The sequence below is a fragment of the Pipistrellus hanaki genome (assembly GCF_964339955.1).
Source record: "Pipistrellus hanaki genome assembly, chromosome: 10".
NCBI lineage: Eukaryota > Metazoa > Chordata > Mammalia > Chiroptera > Vespertilionidae > Pipistrellus > Pipistrellus hanaki.
Genome location: NC_140512.1, coordinates 25408234 through 25421871, shown reverse-complemented (window position 1 = coordinate 25421871; position 13638 = coordinate 25408234). Strand labels below are relative to the sequence as shown.

General features: G+C 43.3%; 1 protein-coding gene across 30 annotated transcripts in view; it reads right to left on the bottom strand.

The window, feature by feature from the left end:
* Positions 1–9330, bottom strand: part of ADAM22 (ADAM metallopeptidase domain 22) — a gene marked incomplete at its 3' end in the record, with an annotated part of 168181 nt that extends 158851 nt beyond the window's left edge. For 8 of the 30 annotated variants that reach the window (XM_084897392.1, XM_084897387.1, XM_084897389.1 and 5 more), the window contains exons 1-2: positions 9013–9196; positions 8382–8542 (exon numbers count right to left, since the gene is read on the bottom strand). In XM_084897392.1, coding sequence (XP_084753518.1) covers positions 8382–8542; positions 9013–9097 — 246 coding nt within the window. In that variant the 5' untranslated portion in view covers positions 9098–9196. Of the gene's footprint in view, positions 1–8381; positions 8543–9012 lie in introns of all 30 variants that reach the window. The other 22 variants (XM_084897366.1, XM_084897369.1, XM_084897373.1 and 19 more) reach the window with 8 other exon arrangements.
* Between the last annotated feature and the right edge of the window lie 4308 nt (positions 9331–13638).

Sequence of the window (13638 nt, the reverse complement as noted above, 5' to 3'; positions counted from 1 at the left end):
TCAGAGTTTATACATTCTAGGGATGGCATACTGGAAGAAAGGCAATAAACAAACCAAGCATTAAAAAGAATGTCAAACACTAACAAGTGTTAGAAGACAAGTGGATATACCAAGGAGGGGGTGAGGCGGGACTACTTAGAAAAATGGACAGAAGCAACCTCTCGGAGATTACTTTTCTTTTATCCTGAATGTCTATTTTAATCAAAGTATAATGTGCATATCATAATGTGCACAGATCAGAGACTTCCACGACGGATAAACCTCATGAGTCGGGATATCCCAGACGACTTCTGAGCTGAAGTGGGGAGGATGAGAAGGGCCATGCTGATGAGAGAGACGGGAAGCTGCTCTGAGAACTCACGCTGTGCCTTTCACTTCGCAGGACGACACAATCTGCCTCTAAATGTCTGGCATCTAACTCAAAGGGGAAACACAGTTACAGAACAAATCTCTCCCCTCGGTTCTGATGAGGCATCACGTGTGATGTTTTCCAAGAATTTCAGTTAATACTGTAACTGGTTACTCGGGAATATTTGGTACAATGTCTTTCAATATGTGCTTTAGAAAAAGCCTGGTAGATGACTGAAGAGGTCAAGGAAGTGATTGAGAAGACTGATACCAATTCGGATAGCAAACTCTCTTGAACCTACCACAAATCCAAAGAGACTTAAGAAAAAATAAATAAAAAATCTCTTAAATCTGAAGAACATCCAGAGCTCCTCAACCCTGGATACAAATTGGAATCCACTGGGGAGATTTTTTTTTTTTTAATATATATTTTATTGATTTTTTTACAGAGAGGAAGGGAGAGGGATAGTTAGAAACATTGATGAGAAAGAAACATCGATCAGCTGCCTCCTATACACCCCCTACTGGGGATGTGCCCGCAACCAAGATACATGCCCTTGACCGGAATCAAACCCGGGACCCTTCAGTCCCCAAGCCGACGCTCTATCCACTGAGCCAAACCGGTTTTAGCTGGAATCCACTGGGGAGATTTTTAAAAACACCCCCACCCAGGATCTCTGGAGGTGAGGTCAGGACACAATGGAGGAAAAGAAGACAATCCTCCATAACTGGTTTCTTTGAAGTGAATTTCTGGCACATTGAACTCCAACAAACATTCAGAGTGGCGCTGCCATCTAGATATGGACACAGATCTCTCCACGTGCTTAAAACGAACACGTGAGATAGTAGCAGACATCAGATCCATTTCCAGACATGAGCAGAACACGTGCTAAACATGGTGCCAACCTGCCCCTGGGGCCCTGGAGCTGCTTGTTTTGTGAAGACAAGAAAGGTACTTTGTACCTTTTCCTTTGAAGATCATATGATATGGATCCTTCCTTCTTTCAGCATTTGAGGTTTCTGTTTATATAAAGTATTTAACTAAAAAGAACATGTGACATTTTGGTGTTGACTGGTGAATACTGAAACCTTTGATTTACAACAGTTCTAATAATCAGTGTACACATCCAGTTCCAAACAAACAAAACTCACGTCCTCTGAGAGAAGTTCCTCACCTGTTCAATGGTAAGTCTCATTCTATCTTCCATCCTCCTTCCTTAGGGAGCAGCAAGGGAGCTTCCCTGTTGTGTCCCACAAGCTTCTTCTCTACTACATACGCTTAACAAACATTTTCAAGTACTGAATGAAATAAATAGTTCCAATGGGGCAGATGGAAGAAATCTTTGACCCCAGGGCCACTGAAGGACAGCTAAGAAAATGTCGGTGGTCTCCTACCATCGGCCAGTTTAGCACCGTGGTTAAGCACACGGGCAGTGCGGGGAGCTGAAGTGCCCGGGTTCAAGTGGCCTCTCAGCCACCTACCAGCTCTGTGATTGTGCAACTGACAAGCATTACCTGTCACATGATTCCTGTGAGGATGCCATGAGTTTATGTACAGCAAGTACTCAGAAAATCATTTGGCACATAAGAAGTAACCGCATAAATTACCGCAGATTAAATATTTTAGTACACACTAGAACATATGATAACACTACTGCATTTATTTCTTTTCCTGAATTCCCTTTCCTTTCTCCTACTCACTCTTCTCCCCTCAAGGTTTCTTCCTCTTCTTCAGCTCTTCCTCCTCCTTGTATTAACATTCTTTTTTCTCTGTGGGGCTTAGCCATGGACTTAATGATAAATGTGGACCTATCTGAGCCCCATGGAAGACCCTGTAGGTTCATTCTCCGTGTCATGACAAAAAAGCCAGCCCCAGGCTATGGGCTTTTAGGAGGGGATTTAATCATGAAAAACACTTGGCATTCTTTGAAATATAAGAAAGCAAATAAAACTAAAAAAAAAAAAAAAAAAAATTGTATCAACCCCAAAAGTAATTCAGAATTTTCCACGTGTAGCTCTAAAGAACCTATGAAAGACAGGCTCTTTTTGTGCACAGTAAAATCATTAGGCAGAATTTAAAAGATGCCCAAAAGAAACATATACAAATTGGGAACCTCATAAAGTAAAAAACAAGATTTAAGGGAAACGCCTACAATTCTGAATTCCATTTTCTCTAACCTATTTAATTGGTAGGGGAATAGGAATGAACTAAGAAATGTCTCCTTCCTTTTATCAATATCGAGCTACTTAGGTTTAACAAATGCACATTAAGAAAAAACAAGGTTTGCGCTCTCCTGGCAAAATGCTTCTAAGACTGTAATCCTAGGAGCCCTTTTCTGCCAGGGAAGCAGTACTGCAGACAATTTACCATCAAGCTGACTCAGAGCTCCCAAGTGAAACAGCACAATTTTAAGTACAGCTCATCCGGGCTTAGGCATATGTATAAGGAAAATCATAAACAGGGAGCACTCCTACTGCTTGCCATCTTGCTGCCATCTTGCACTTTCCCAACTCATAACTGATTACCCAAACTATGACAAATGGTAGGTCTATGTTCTTGGCACCTGACCGACTACTTGAGAAGCTGCAACACTTTTCAGGGAAAGAGAGAAATAAGTAGCCCATCTATTCGCCAACAACAAAGTCTTCTGACAAAAAGAAATCCTGCTATTTGTGGAGTCAGGCAATTGCTGGGTGAAAAACAAATTATTGAACATTTATAGGGTGACCACACAACAAAATAAATCAGCAAGTAACCTTTCTTTGGTGCTACAGAAATCTGTCACACATGGCTAGCAAACAAGGGGTAACCATTAAGGTGTTTAATATTAAAAACAGCAATTTTGTGCCAAAGCTGGTTTGGCTCAGTGGATAGAGCGTTGGCCTGTGGACTGAAAAGTCCCAGGTTCGATTCCAGTCAAGGGCATGTACCTTGGTTGTGGGCACATCCCCAGTAGGGGGTGTGCAGGAGGCAGCTGATAAATGTTTCTCTCTCATCAATGTCTCTAACTCTCTATCCCTCTCCCTTCCTCTCTGTAAAAAATTAAATAAAATATACTTTTTTAAAAATAGCACTTTTGTGATTATCAGTATCAAATCATCAGTAAGACTCAGTAGGTGATATCTTGCTCATATGGGTGTCCCATTAAAAATGTGTTCTGTTCTTTTATCTGCAAACATACAATTCATTCAGCAGAAATAAACTTCAAGTGAGAAGAAAGACTCTGAGTATTTTGAGTATTATAGTTGAGTGTTATTTTACAAGACTGAAATTACTTCAGACTAGGTAGACAACCTGGAGGAAAGCAAGGTTACCCACACCAAATATTGTGTCATTAACTATCATTTCCAGGACTTTATGGCATAATAACCTTTTGGTGTTATCCCAGTTGGGATAAAAATAAAGCATCCATTCAAGTAACTGCCCATGTAATAAAGAAATATTTTGTAATATGGACTCATACCAACAGGATTATTATTTCACACAAAATTGCCAGTATTTCCACAAAACGAAAATGTAAATTTCTCTCCAAAATATGTGTTTTGCTCCATTTAGTGATAAAAACTGGAAAAAAAAAAAAGGACACATTAAGAGTAAAACTGAGGTGTGTTACACTATCACAGTTCTGTGAGCTTTCTGGAATTTAAATACTACATGGCTGTTTCCTTACTCTGGGTCAATGGCTTGATCTTATCTGGTGAGAGATAATTCCTGTCTTAGTGGAGATGACCTTTGAGGTCTCTTCCTTCCATCTCTAGCACTCTTAGATTCCACTTAGTTATGTAAATTACTTCAGTACTCTGTAAATTACTCCTGGGAATGTGCTAAACTTGGGTGATTCTGGCATCATTTTTTTGCCTTAAAATGATGTCACAAAACTAAATACTACTCAAGAAGCCTGAGGGAGTTTGTTATTTAACAAAAACTCATAGTATTTACAACATGCCCAATATTGTGCTTTGTAAGTATTAATTCATTTCTACAGTATTTTCAGTCTACTTGGAAATTTAAGTTTCTGTGAAGCTTAATGAGTATGTGAATTGGCATTTATCTATTAATTAAAATAAATAAACCCATTCACTGACTCTTTGAAATTAAAACTATTCATTTCTACCAATTAAGATTATCCCATGATAACACAAATCTGGTCAATTAACTCTCCTTAGATTGCCTTTAGGACCAAGTCCAAATTCTTCAGCAAATCATAAAGGTGCTGCAGCATCTCTCTGCTTTCCTGTTTTATATCCTCTGTCCCTTAAATCTTAACTATTTGTGGTTAACAAAAATGTGTCCTGACGATTCTCGGGGATAAGAGGAGTGGGGGATGTGGGAAGAGACTGAACATAAACTGTGCACCTATGGATGAGGACAATGGGGGACGGGGAAAGGGCAGAGGGTGGGGTGGGAACCTGGTTGAGGGAGCAATGGAAGGGGGGGGGGGGGTGGAAGAGGAACATCTGTAATAATATGAACAAAAAAGATTTATTTAAAAAAAAAAATATGTCCTGACTCCATGTGCCGATGTACTTGCTGCCCCTTGGGTTTCATGTTCCTGTCCCTTCCCTTTATTATGGCCGATTCCTATTCTCAAACAGAGCTCACACTGCACCTCCCCCAAAAAAGTCCATCCTGACTGCTTCCTGGGCTAAATAATAGGTCTCCTCGGCTTCCGGTTTTCTGGGAAAACCAGAAAATCACACAGAAGGGCAGTATGTGACTGCTATTCACTCATCCATTTTCTTAAGTGTCTCTAAATCCCTTGAAGGCAAAAAAATGTGTCTTTTCTCTTTAATGTTTTTATTGATGTTTCTTAGAGAGAGGGGAAGAGAGAGGAGAGAGAGAGAGAAATATGGATGAGAGAAACATTGATGTGCTGCCTCCTGCACGCCTCCTGCATGACTGGGCAGTGGGGATGAAGCCCACAGCCCAGGCATGTGCCCTAACAAGTAATCCAACCAGTGACTTCTTGGTTCATGGGGTCAGTTCTCAACCACTGAACCACACTGGCTGGGCTCTTTTCTCTTTAAATTCCCAGGGCCTTGCACAAAAGTTGGTACACAGAAGAGGCTCAAGTAAATAAATGCCTTTAAATAAACAAATCAACAAATGAATATGTGTTCTGTGAGATAACAGAAAACCATCCTAATTTTATTTATAAGGTAGAAAGGAAGTTGCTAAAAAAAATATCTAAGGGTGGCTAAGATGCCATAAATTCTATCTATTTAATTACCAAAGAAATACCAAGGGCCACATACAATCACCTTATGTTTTCAGGTCAGGTCAAATTACAGCTCTTAGGAAACTAGAAATGCCACAATGCAAGAAAACTCCCTGGTTTCCTAATTGTCAGAAAAGGTGGCATATGGCATGTAGGTCTTCACAACTCCTCCCAATTCAGTCCTGGACTCAGTGATTTCTGACTAGAGTTTCAGGAGCACAGAAAGCTGCACCGGCTCCCCAGGTGATGCAGACATCCAGCCAGATGTGCTGTGGGTAGTTCACTATGTGCCAGGCACTGAGATGATTTCCTGTGATAAGTACTCTGATGACAAGACAGTATCTTCACTTTCATTTCTAACTTGGACTAGTAATCTATGCATGTGTTTAACCTAAGTCCTACCAATTCCTTCACCCCTCACCCCAGGCAGAGTCTTTCTTTTTATATATATATATATTATTGATTTTTTACAGAGAGGAAGGGAGAGAGATAGAGAGCTAGAAACGTCGATGAGAGAAATCGATGAGAGAGAAACATCGACCAGCTGCCTCCTGCACACCCCCCACTGGGGATGTGCCCGCAACTAAAGTACATGCCCCTGACCAGAATCGAACCTGGGACCCTTCAGTCCACAGACTGACGCTCTACCACTGAGCCAAACCGGTTTTGGCTCTTTTTTTAATTTTAAGGTTTAGTGCTGTAGAAAGCAGAAACTGCAGGGGACCAGGGTATCTTCTGCCCCAAGTGGAGAGGCCTAGGAACAAAACAAAACAAAAAAAACCCTGCAGAAGTGGAGCTCCATAAATGGGGAGAAAAGGAGGAGGACTGGCCTGTTTTCCAAAATGCTGGTCTTTCACCCACACGGAGAAGGGCAGAGGTTTCTGCCTGCCCACAGTCCCAGCCAGAGGCAGAGACAGAGCTTCCAGGCTCAGTCCTGCATGTCTCTCTATCTGCATCTCTGCTTCCTTCCGTCTCCCTGGCTCTCTGAGAAAGGCTTTGTGATTTGTATTAAAGCACTGGCTCTATCAGCAGAAACTCACTGTAGGAAACTCCACAGAATGAAAGACCCCAGGTCTTCTATGAATACATTGCAAGGAAAAACAAACAAACAAACAAAACAAAAAAATAGAGGGGAAACCATGCAGTAAAGAGACATAAAAAAAAACAAAAAACCACTAATTGCAGTCAAAAGACATTGTTTGGGTTCTGGATCAAACAAACATAAATATGTATGTATTGTGTGTGTATATATATATATATATATATATATATATATATATATATATTTTACTTTATCTATTTATATACATTTTAACATATTTACATATTTAATATATTTCTATGTTAGATAGTATATGGTTACATTTTTTAAAGAATCCTTATCATTTAGAAATGCATAGTAAACTTTTAATAAATGAAATGCTATGATTTGCTTCAAAATAATCCAAGGGGGAGAAAAATAGGTATGATACAGGTAAAAGAAGATGGATAATTAAATTAATTGATAGTTAATATATTGCTAATTGTCAAAGTGGGGTTCATTATGATATTCTACTTTTGTGTGTGTTTAAAATTTATTCCTCCACAGCAATTATTCTAACTTATTGAAAAATAAGACAATGCTTCCTGCTTCTTCAGTTTTACTATGGAAACAAGTAAAATGAAAAAGAAAAATGGACACTTACCAAGCATTAATTCAAATCATGGAATGTTTCACTAAAGGCTTGGCCTATTAGATTTTTTTTTTTTACTACAGTAATCTAACTTTGATAACTATTACTGTAGCCCTTTAAGTTAATTCTTCACTTATATTAAAATTTTAACATTTGGCTATAAATACAAATTTAAATGGTATTTTTCTATTTTTACATATTTTACACAATACAAATTGTAAGTTTGCTTCAGTTAAGTTTACAAAATTTCAACTACATGAACAAGTTCTGTTTTAATATGCACTTATAGGTAGGTGAATTGGTTGCCAAAATGATGCATATGAATTTTTAAAAAGTGTTTACAGAGCCCCAGATATTTACTGAAATTCACCAGAAAGTGCAAAATCATTTTCAGGCATACCTGTGGATGTGTAATATTAATCCAAACATAGGTCACTGGTAAATTTTGTTTTTTTTTAATCATAATTTACAAATGCCCAATAAATACCATGGCCCTAATGATCTAATGACATCAAGAAGGAAGGCTGCTACCAACGAAGAAAGCAGGGAGGGGGGCGCCTTTTCTAGAAAGTGGAGGTGCCTGGACACATCTCCGGGGTCCACAGATGGAGAAGCCTTCAGTTTAGGTTATTTTTCTGGTTTGAGTTTAGGTGGGGATGTCTAGGTTTGTTTTTGTTGTTTTTTTCCCCCCAAATTTCTACAGTACCATTTGTTGTTTAAGTCACTTAGAAGTCTTCTCTTAGCATTAAAACCACCACCACGATACTAATGATGCGAATCCTGCCCAAAGAACATATCCCTTCTTGCCCAAACATGGTTTTTTGCTTTTCCTGGAGAGGAGAGAGGGTCTCCCGCCCTTTCAGCTCAGCAGCCGCACTGCTGGAGGCATACTGCACACAGTCCTCCTAGGCACAGTCCCTGGCCTGGGGTTGTCCAGGGGTATTGTCCCCTGTTCCTGTTCTTTTTCTTTCTTTATTTTATTTGTTTTACTATTATTTTTTTTTTAATAGGGAGCGCCCTGCCTAGTAGGCTTGCGCTCATTTCACCTATGACACTGCATCTCCAGGGCAACCAGAGCAGCAGCGGAGCGGGGTGGGCTGGGCAGCGCGGGGACCACCGCCCCCGGGGCCGCGCCTCTCACCTGAGCGCCGCCGGGGTGGCCCCGCACCCGCGTGGTGAGCCTGTGGTGCCCGGTTTCATCTTCGCCGCCGGAGCGATAGAGGAGCCGGAGCGGCACGATGCTCTGGCGCCCCAGGAAGCGGTTTTCGTTCCTCCTCTCCAGCTCAGCCAGCGAGGCTTCTCCTCCGGCCAGGAAGGGGATTAGGAGGGAATGGGAAGAAAATGCGAAAATGATGACCCTGACTCACCATCATCGGTCCGCGGTCCGACCCCTCCCTCCTTCCCCTCTGAAAATCCCACCTCCCCGTCCCTCCCGGACCCCGTCTGGGAAGGACGCCGACACCCATCGGAGAGCCTTGGACTCGCTCCTCCGAGCGCATCCAGGATAGGGGCCCAGGAGCAGGGTACCCCTCTCCCATCCTTCCTCCGCCCGCCTCTTCTCCCAAAGAAAAAGACATTGGACCAAAGGCTTCTAAATGCATCCGCGCGCCCCCACACGTAATTTTTGCTCCACTTTCCAAATAGAAAAAAAAAAAAAAAAAAATCTCCCCGCGCACTCGGGAGATGGGGATGCCCCTTTGCAGGGCGCCGGAGGGCTGCAGAGATGCCCGGCAGATGGCCCGTCCCTGAGCCGCAGCGGGTGGCGAACTTACCTGCCCGGCCGCAGCGCGCCCAGGGGCAGGTCCCCAGGGCGCAGAGCAGCAAGATGGGCACGGACGCGGCGGCCGCCGCCTGCATGGTGCTGCCGTCAGCGCCCTCGCCAGAGACGCTCAGCTCCGCATGCCCGATCCGCCGGCCCGACCCCCCTCGCCCAGCGCCCCCCGGCTCGCCCGGCCGCCCCCTCCCAGCCCCGGCCGGTGCAGTGGCGGCCGCGGCGCTGCAGCCTCCGCCGCGGTGCTGCCTCAGTGCTGCATTGTGCGCCCCGGGAGCTTCCGCCGGCGGGGGGAGCCTGCGAGTGCTGCTGCATTGGGCGGTTGGCTGTAGCTAAGTGGCTCCTAGCGCCTCCCACCCCATCGCCTGGCACAGGCTCCGGCGGGCGGGGAGCGCTCTGCGGGGCGCGGGCGCCCGGTGCACTCGCCCCGCCGCGCGTGGGCAGGGACGCGCGCATGTCACTGGGAAATGTAGTTCTCGCCCGCGTCCCGCTCCTCCTCGCCACCACCCACCAAGGAGCGGCTGGCTGCGACCTCGTGACCGTGAGGTCTCCTGCAGCATGAAGGCAGGAGGGAGGAAAGGGGCAAGAGCAAGAGAGGTCATCGTTGGCAGGGCTCTTGGCACCGAGGTTATCTAACCACCGCGCTGCCGCGGAAGCCAGTATCCATCCACATCGTCCACAAAGAACCATATTCATGTTTCCCACAATGTTAACAGTTATCAGGGAATTATACCTTCAATTATTCATGGCAAGTTAATTACCCAATAAGTGCTGATTAAGGACCTACTAGTATATGCCCGGCAGTTGACAAAGCTCAGGGAACACAGCGGGGAACAACACTGGTATAGGAGGCACCTGTTCTCAGACACAGTAAACACTATCTTCCAGGTAACAGGTGAGAAGTATCCAGATGCTGCTGGAGGGGAGTCATTAACTTAGCCAGGGGGAGGCAGGGAGGCACTTGAAGGGTATGCTGGATTTAGCCAAACTCTCCAGGACGTTTTTGCCCTTTCTCTTAATATCTGTCTGCCTCAAACCTGTATCTGAGAACCAGACTTGGAATACACCACTTTTTCATCTGCTTATTCCATTTTTTTTAAATTTCAAATGTTAATAACTCTTGAAGATGAGACAGTAATAACATAATGGTCCACACAATTACCACGCCTGCCTCAGGCAACATGGTTTCAGGTTCCTTCGCCATCATGATAATGTGAAAATACACTCCAGTGTGTCAATGTCCCCGCTAAAGTGTGGTATCCAGAATTAAGTACAACTTAGGCATGGTTTCACAAGCAAACAATAGAGAAGGATGCCTTTCCCTAGACCTAAATTCTTGCCCACGAGAACATTCTATCATTTTTTGGTAGCCACATCTCACTTCCTGTCATTTCAAATAACGAGACACTTAAGAATTCTATACACTCAGTGGCCAGATTATGACCAGCCAGATTACTATGACCACCCCATCAGTACAATGAAGTAAATTAGTTATGCAAATAATAATAATAAAACCTTGGGAATATTTGCTTAGGAAGTTTTCAATATTCAGTATTTTGAGAAATGTCAATGAAGTACTGATGGGGTGGTCATAATAATCTGGCCACTCAGGGTATGACATGTAATTGTAGAATGAATAAGGGCTACAAGTTTTCAACAGTACACTTTATACCCTGCTGCAGAAGTTTCCATAATAGTCACTGTAAAAGAGAATTAGAGCTAAGGCCTGGAATAGCCCTTTTGCTTCATCCCCTACATAACGGACCCACGCTGTGAGCTTGTCATATATGGTCTTTATCATATTGAGGCCCATTATAGTGAGGTCCATTAGTCTCCTTTGAATCTCTTTGAAGTAGTGCTCTTCTGGCCGTTACCTGGCCAGGTATACATAGTTTTCATTGGCAAGGTTGTAGAGGCAGCCTAAGAAATCCTGATTCTCAGTGAATTGTGGAATTGGTTAAGAGAACACAGTTCCTTTAGGAGCAAGATAGATAACACAAACAAGGGGATTACTGATTATGTGCCATTAAAATAATAAACCAACCTCTGGGCACTGAGAGCAGTTGCTCCAATAAGAAGTCGTGATCTCTTGTTTGGTTTTCAGACTTTAGTCAGGTTTGCAACCAGAAATCACTGACTAGAGAAAAGTCCATATCCCCAGAAGGACCCTGCAATACATGTCAAGTACACGTGGTAATGATTCCCCCAATCCTTCCGCAAAGCGACCCACCTCCATTCTCTTCGGTAACTGTGTGCCGGGGAAAGGGAAATGCCCAAATATTTGTTGGATGCAGAGTCTGAAATGACACTGGTACCTGGGACCCAAAGCACGTATTATAGTGGGGGCATCTGAGAGCTAGGTAATAAATGAAGTCCTGACCAAGCGGGGAGTGGGGGGAAGGAAGGAAAGAAAAAGACACCAGGTGGGAACCTCTAAAACTGCCTCTATCCCTTAACCAAACAATAAATCAAAAACAGTACCTTAACCTGGGGTCATGGTGGTGGTAGTGGCAGTGTTTTGTGGTGGAGATGGAGGAATTACTACCCCTGTTAAATATCCAAAAGATGGTTAATTCCCATCATAATCGCATATGGTCATAAAGAATGACAGTAGACAACCACAGACTGCACTAAGTAGTAGCCTCAACTGCAGTTGCAATGCCAGATGTTGTCTTTTCTATTAAAAATGAACATGGGGGTGGGGGGGAGAGATGACGATGACACATATCCTTGGGTGAGGATTATTTTTTTAAATATATTTTATTGATTTTTTTCTTTTTTCGAGGGAGAGGGATAGAGAATTAGAAACATCAATGAGAGAAACATCTATCAGCTGCCTCCTGCACACCTCCTACTGGGAATGTGCCTGCAACCAAGGTACATGCCTTTGACTGGAATTAAACGTGGGACCTTCCAGTCCACAGACCGAAGCTCTATCCATTGAGTCAAACCAGCTAGGGCATGGTGAGAGTTTTTTTAAAGTTAGAAATGAACAGGGTCTCGGGTATATGATATACAGGCCATTTATTTGGCAGATGCATAATTTTTCATCCCTGTCAGGGAAAAAAAAGAGAAACCATTTGCACTCATAGGGAAAAGATTATAGTATACATTCTTTCTTTTCCTTTGTTATAATTTGAAGAAGATGCCATGGAGAATATCACTTTAATCCATTATACTGATGACATCATATTCATCAGACCATACATATGAGCAGGAAGCTCCTATCACATTGGAAGCTTTTATAAGACATGTTCTCTAAAGGGTGAAAGATATACCCTAAGATTCAGGTCCTGGCCGGTGTGGGTTAGTTGGCTGGGCATCATCTGTGCAATGAACAGTTGCTGGATCAATTCCAGGTCAGGGCACATGCCAAGATTTTGGGCTCAAATCTATAGGGGGCATGCAGAAGGCAGCTGATCCATGTTTTGTTCTCACATTGATGTTTTTCTCTAAAAATCAATTTTTAAAAAATGTTTTAAAAAAAAGATTCAGGGACCTGTCCCATCAGTATCAGTTTTAGATTCAGTGGTCAGGAGCATGACAGGAAATCCCACCAAAAGACAAATGATTGCATCCTGAGCTTCCCAAACATGAAGGAAGCATAATTCCTGGCAGGCCTTTTCATATTGTAGCAGCAGTGTTTCAACTGGGGATACTGCTTTGCTGAATGCTGCCAGCCATCTGCAGCCACACCAGGCAGGTGCAAAGGTTCTAGAATCTAGAGGTATCAGAGGTAGGAAAACTGGAGCTTATAGCAATCACACAGCTAAGACTTTGGGGTTTTAGAGTAAAGCCATGACATCTTTAGTGGCAAATTTTGTGGCAGAGGGAGCACCTGACTATGGAGCAAAAACCATCATATGGTCACAACTACCAATCATGAGCTGGGGTTCTGACAGATCTTCTAATTCATTACATTGGGCAGGTGCAACAAGAAGCCATTGTAAGACAGGATTGGTAGGTATATCCAAGCTTGGCCAAGAGCAGGACCGGAAGGTTCAAGGGAATTGCATGATCAGGCAATTCCATATCATCCATTGCTGTTGTGTCACCAGACCTGTTCAGAGCTGGGAGCTGACCCTGTCCCAACACAATCCAGGAACTTTCTCATATCAGACCTACAAAAGCAAGTTTTATTCAAGTAGAGAAAGCATGGGCTCCTATTCACCAAAGCCTACCTAGTGTTTCTGCCATTGCCTCTGTGAAAGAGGCAGAAGTACTCATCCGAGAGGATGTGTGGCCAACTTGCAAGTGAGTTGTGAACATGGTCAGTCAGTTCCAGGTTTTTGAACTTTGTGGCACCAAATTTTGTCTCCACCTTCAGGTTGGGAGCAGAGTTCCTAATACAGTCCATTCAGGAAATGTCGATGGTATTCACCACCCTCTTGGCCCCCACTTCTACTTGCGATGTCAGTTCTCATTATGATGATGGTACAATGAGCTTTGGGGTCAGGTTTTTGGTATTTCCACCATTTTGGAATTTTAGCCAGTCATTGACCTCTACAACCAAGGCAGAGGTTTTCCTGGCATTAAGGCAGGGGCTCTGGTGAGAGGACCTAGCATCTGCCTGTGACATCAGATTCTGCTTCCTCATTTCAGTTGGGATTTTTCCCTAGGTTTTTCT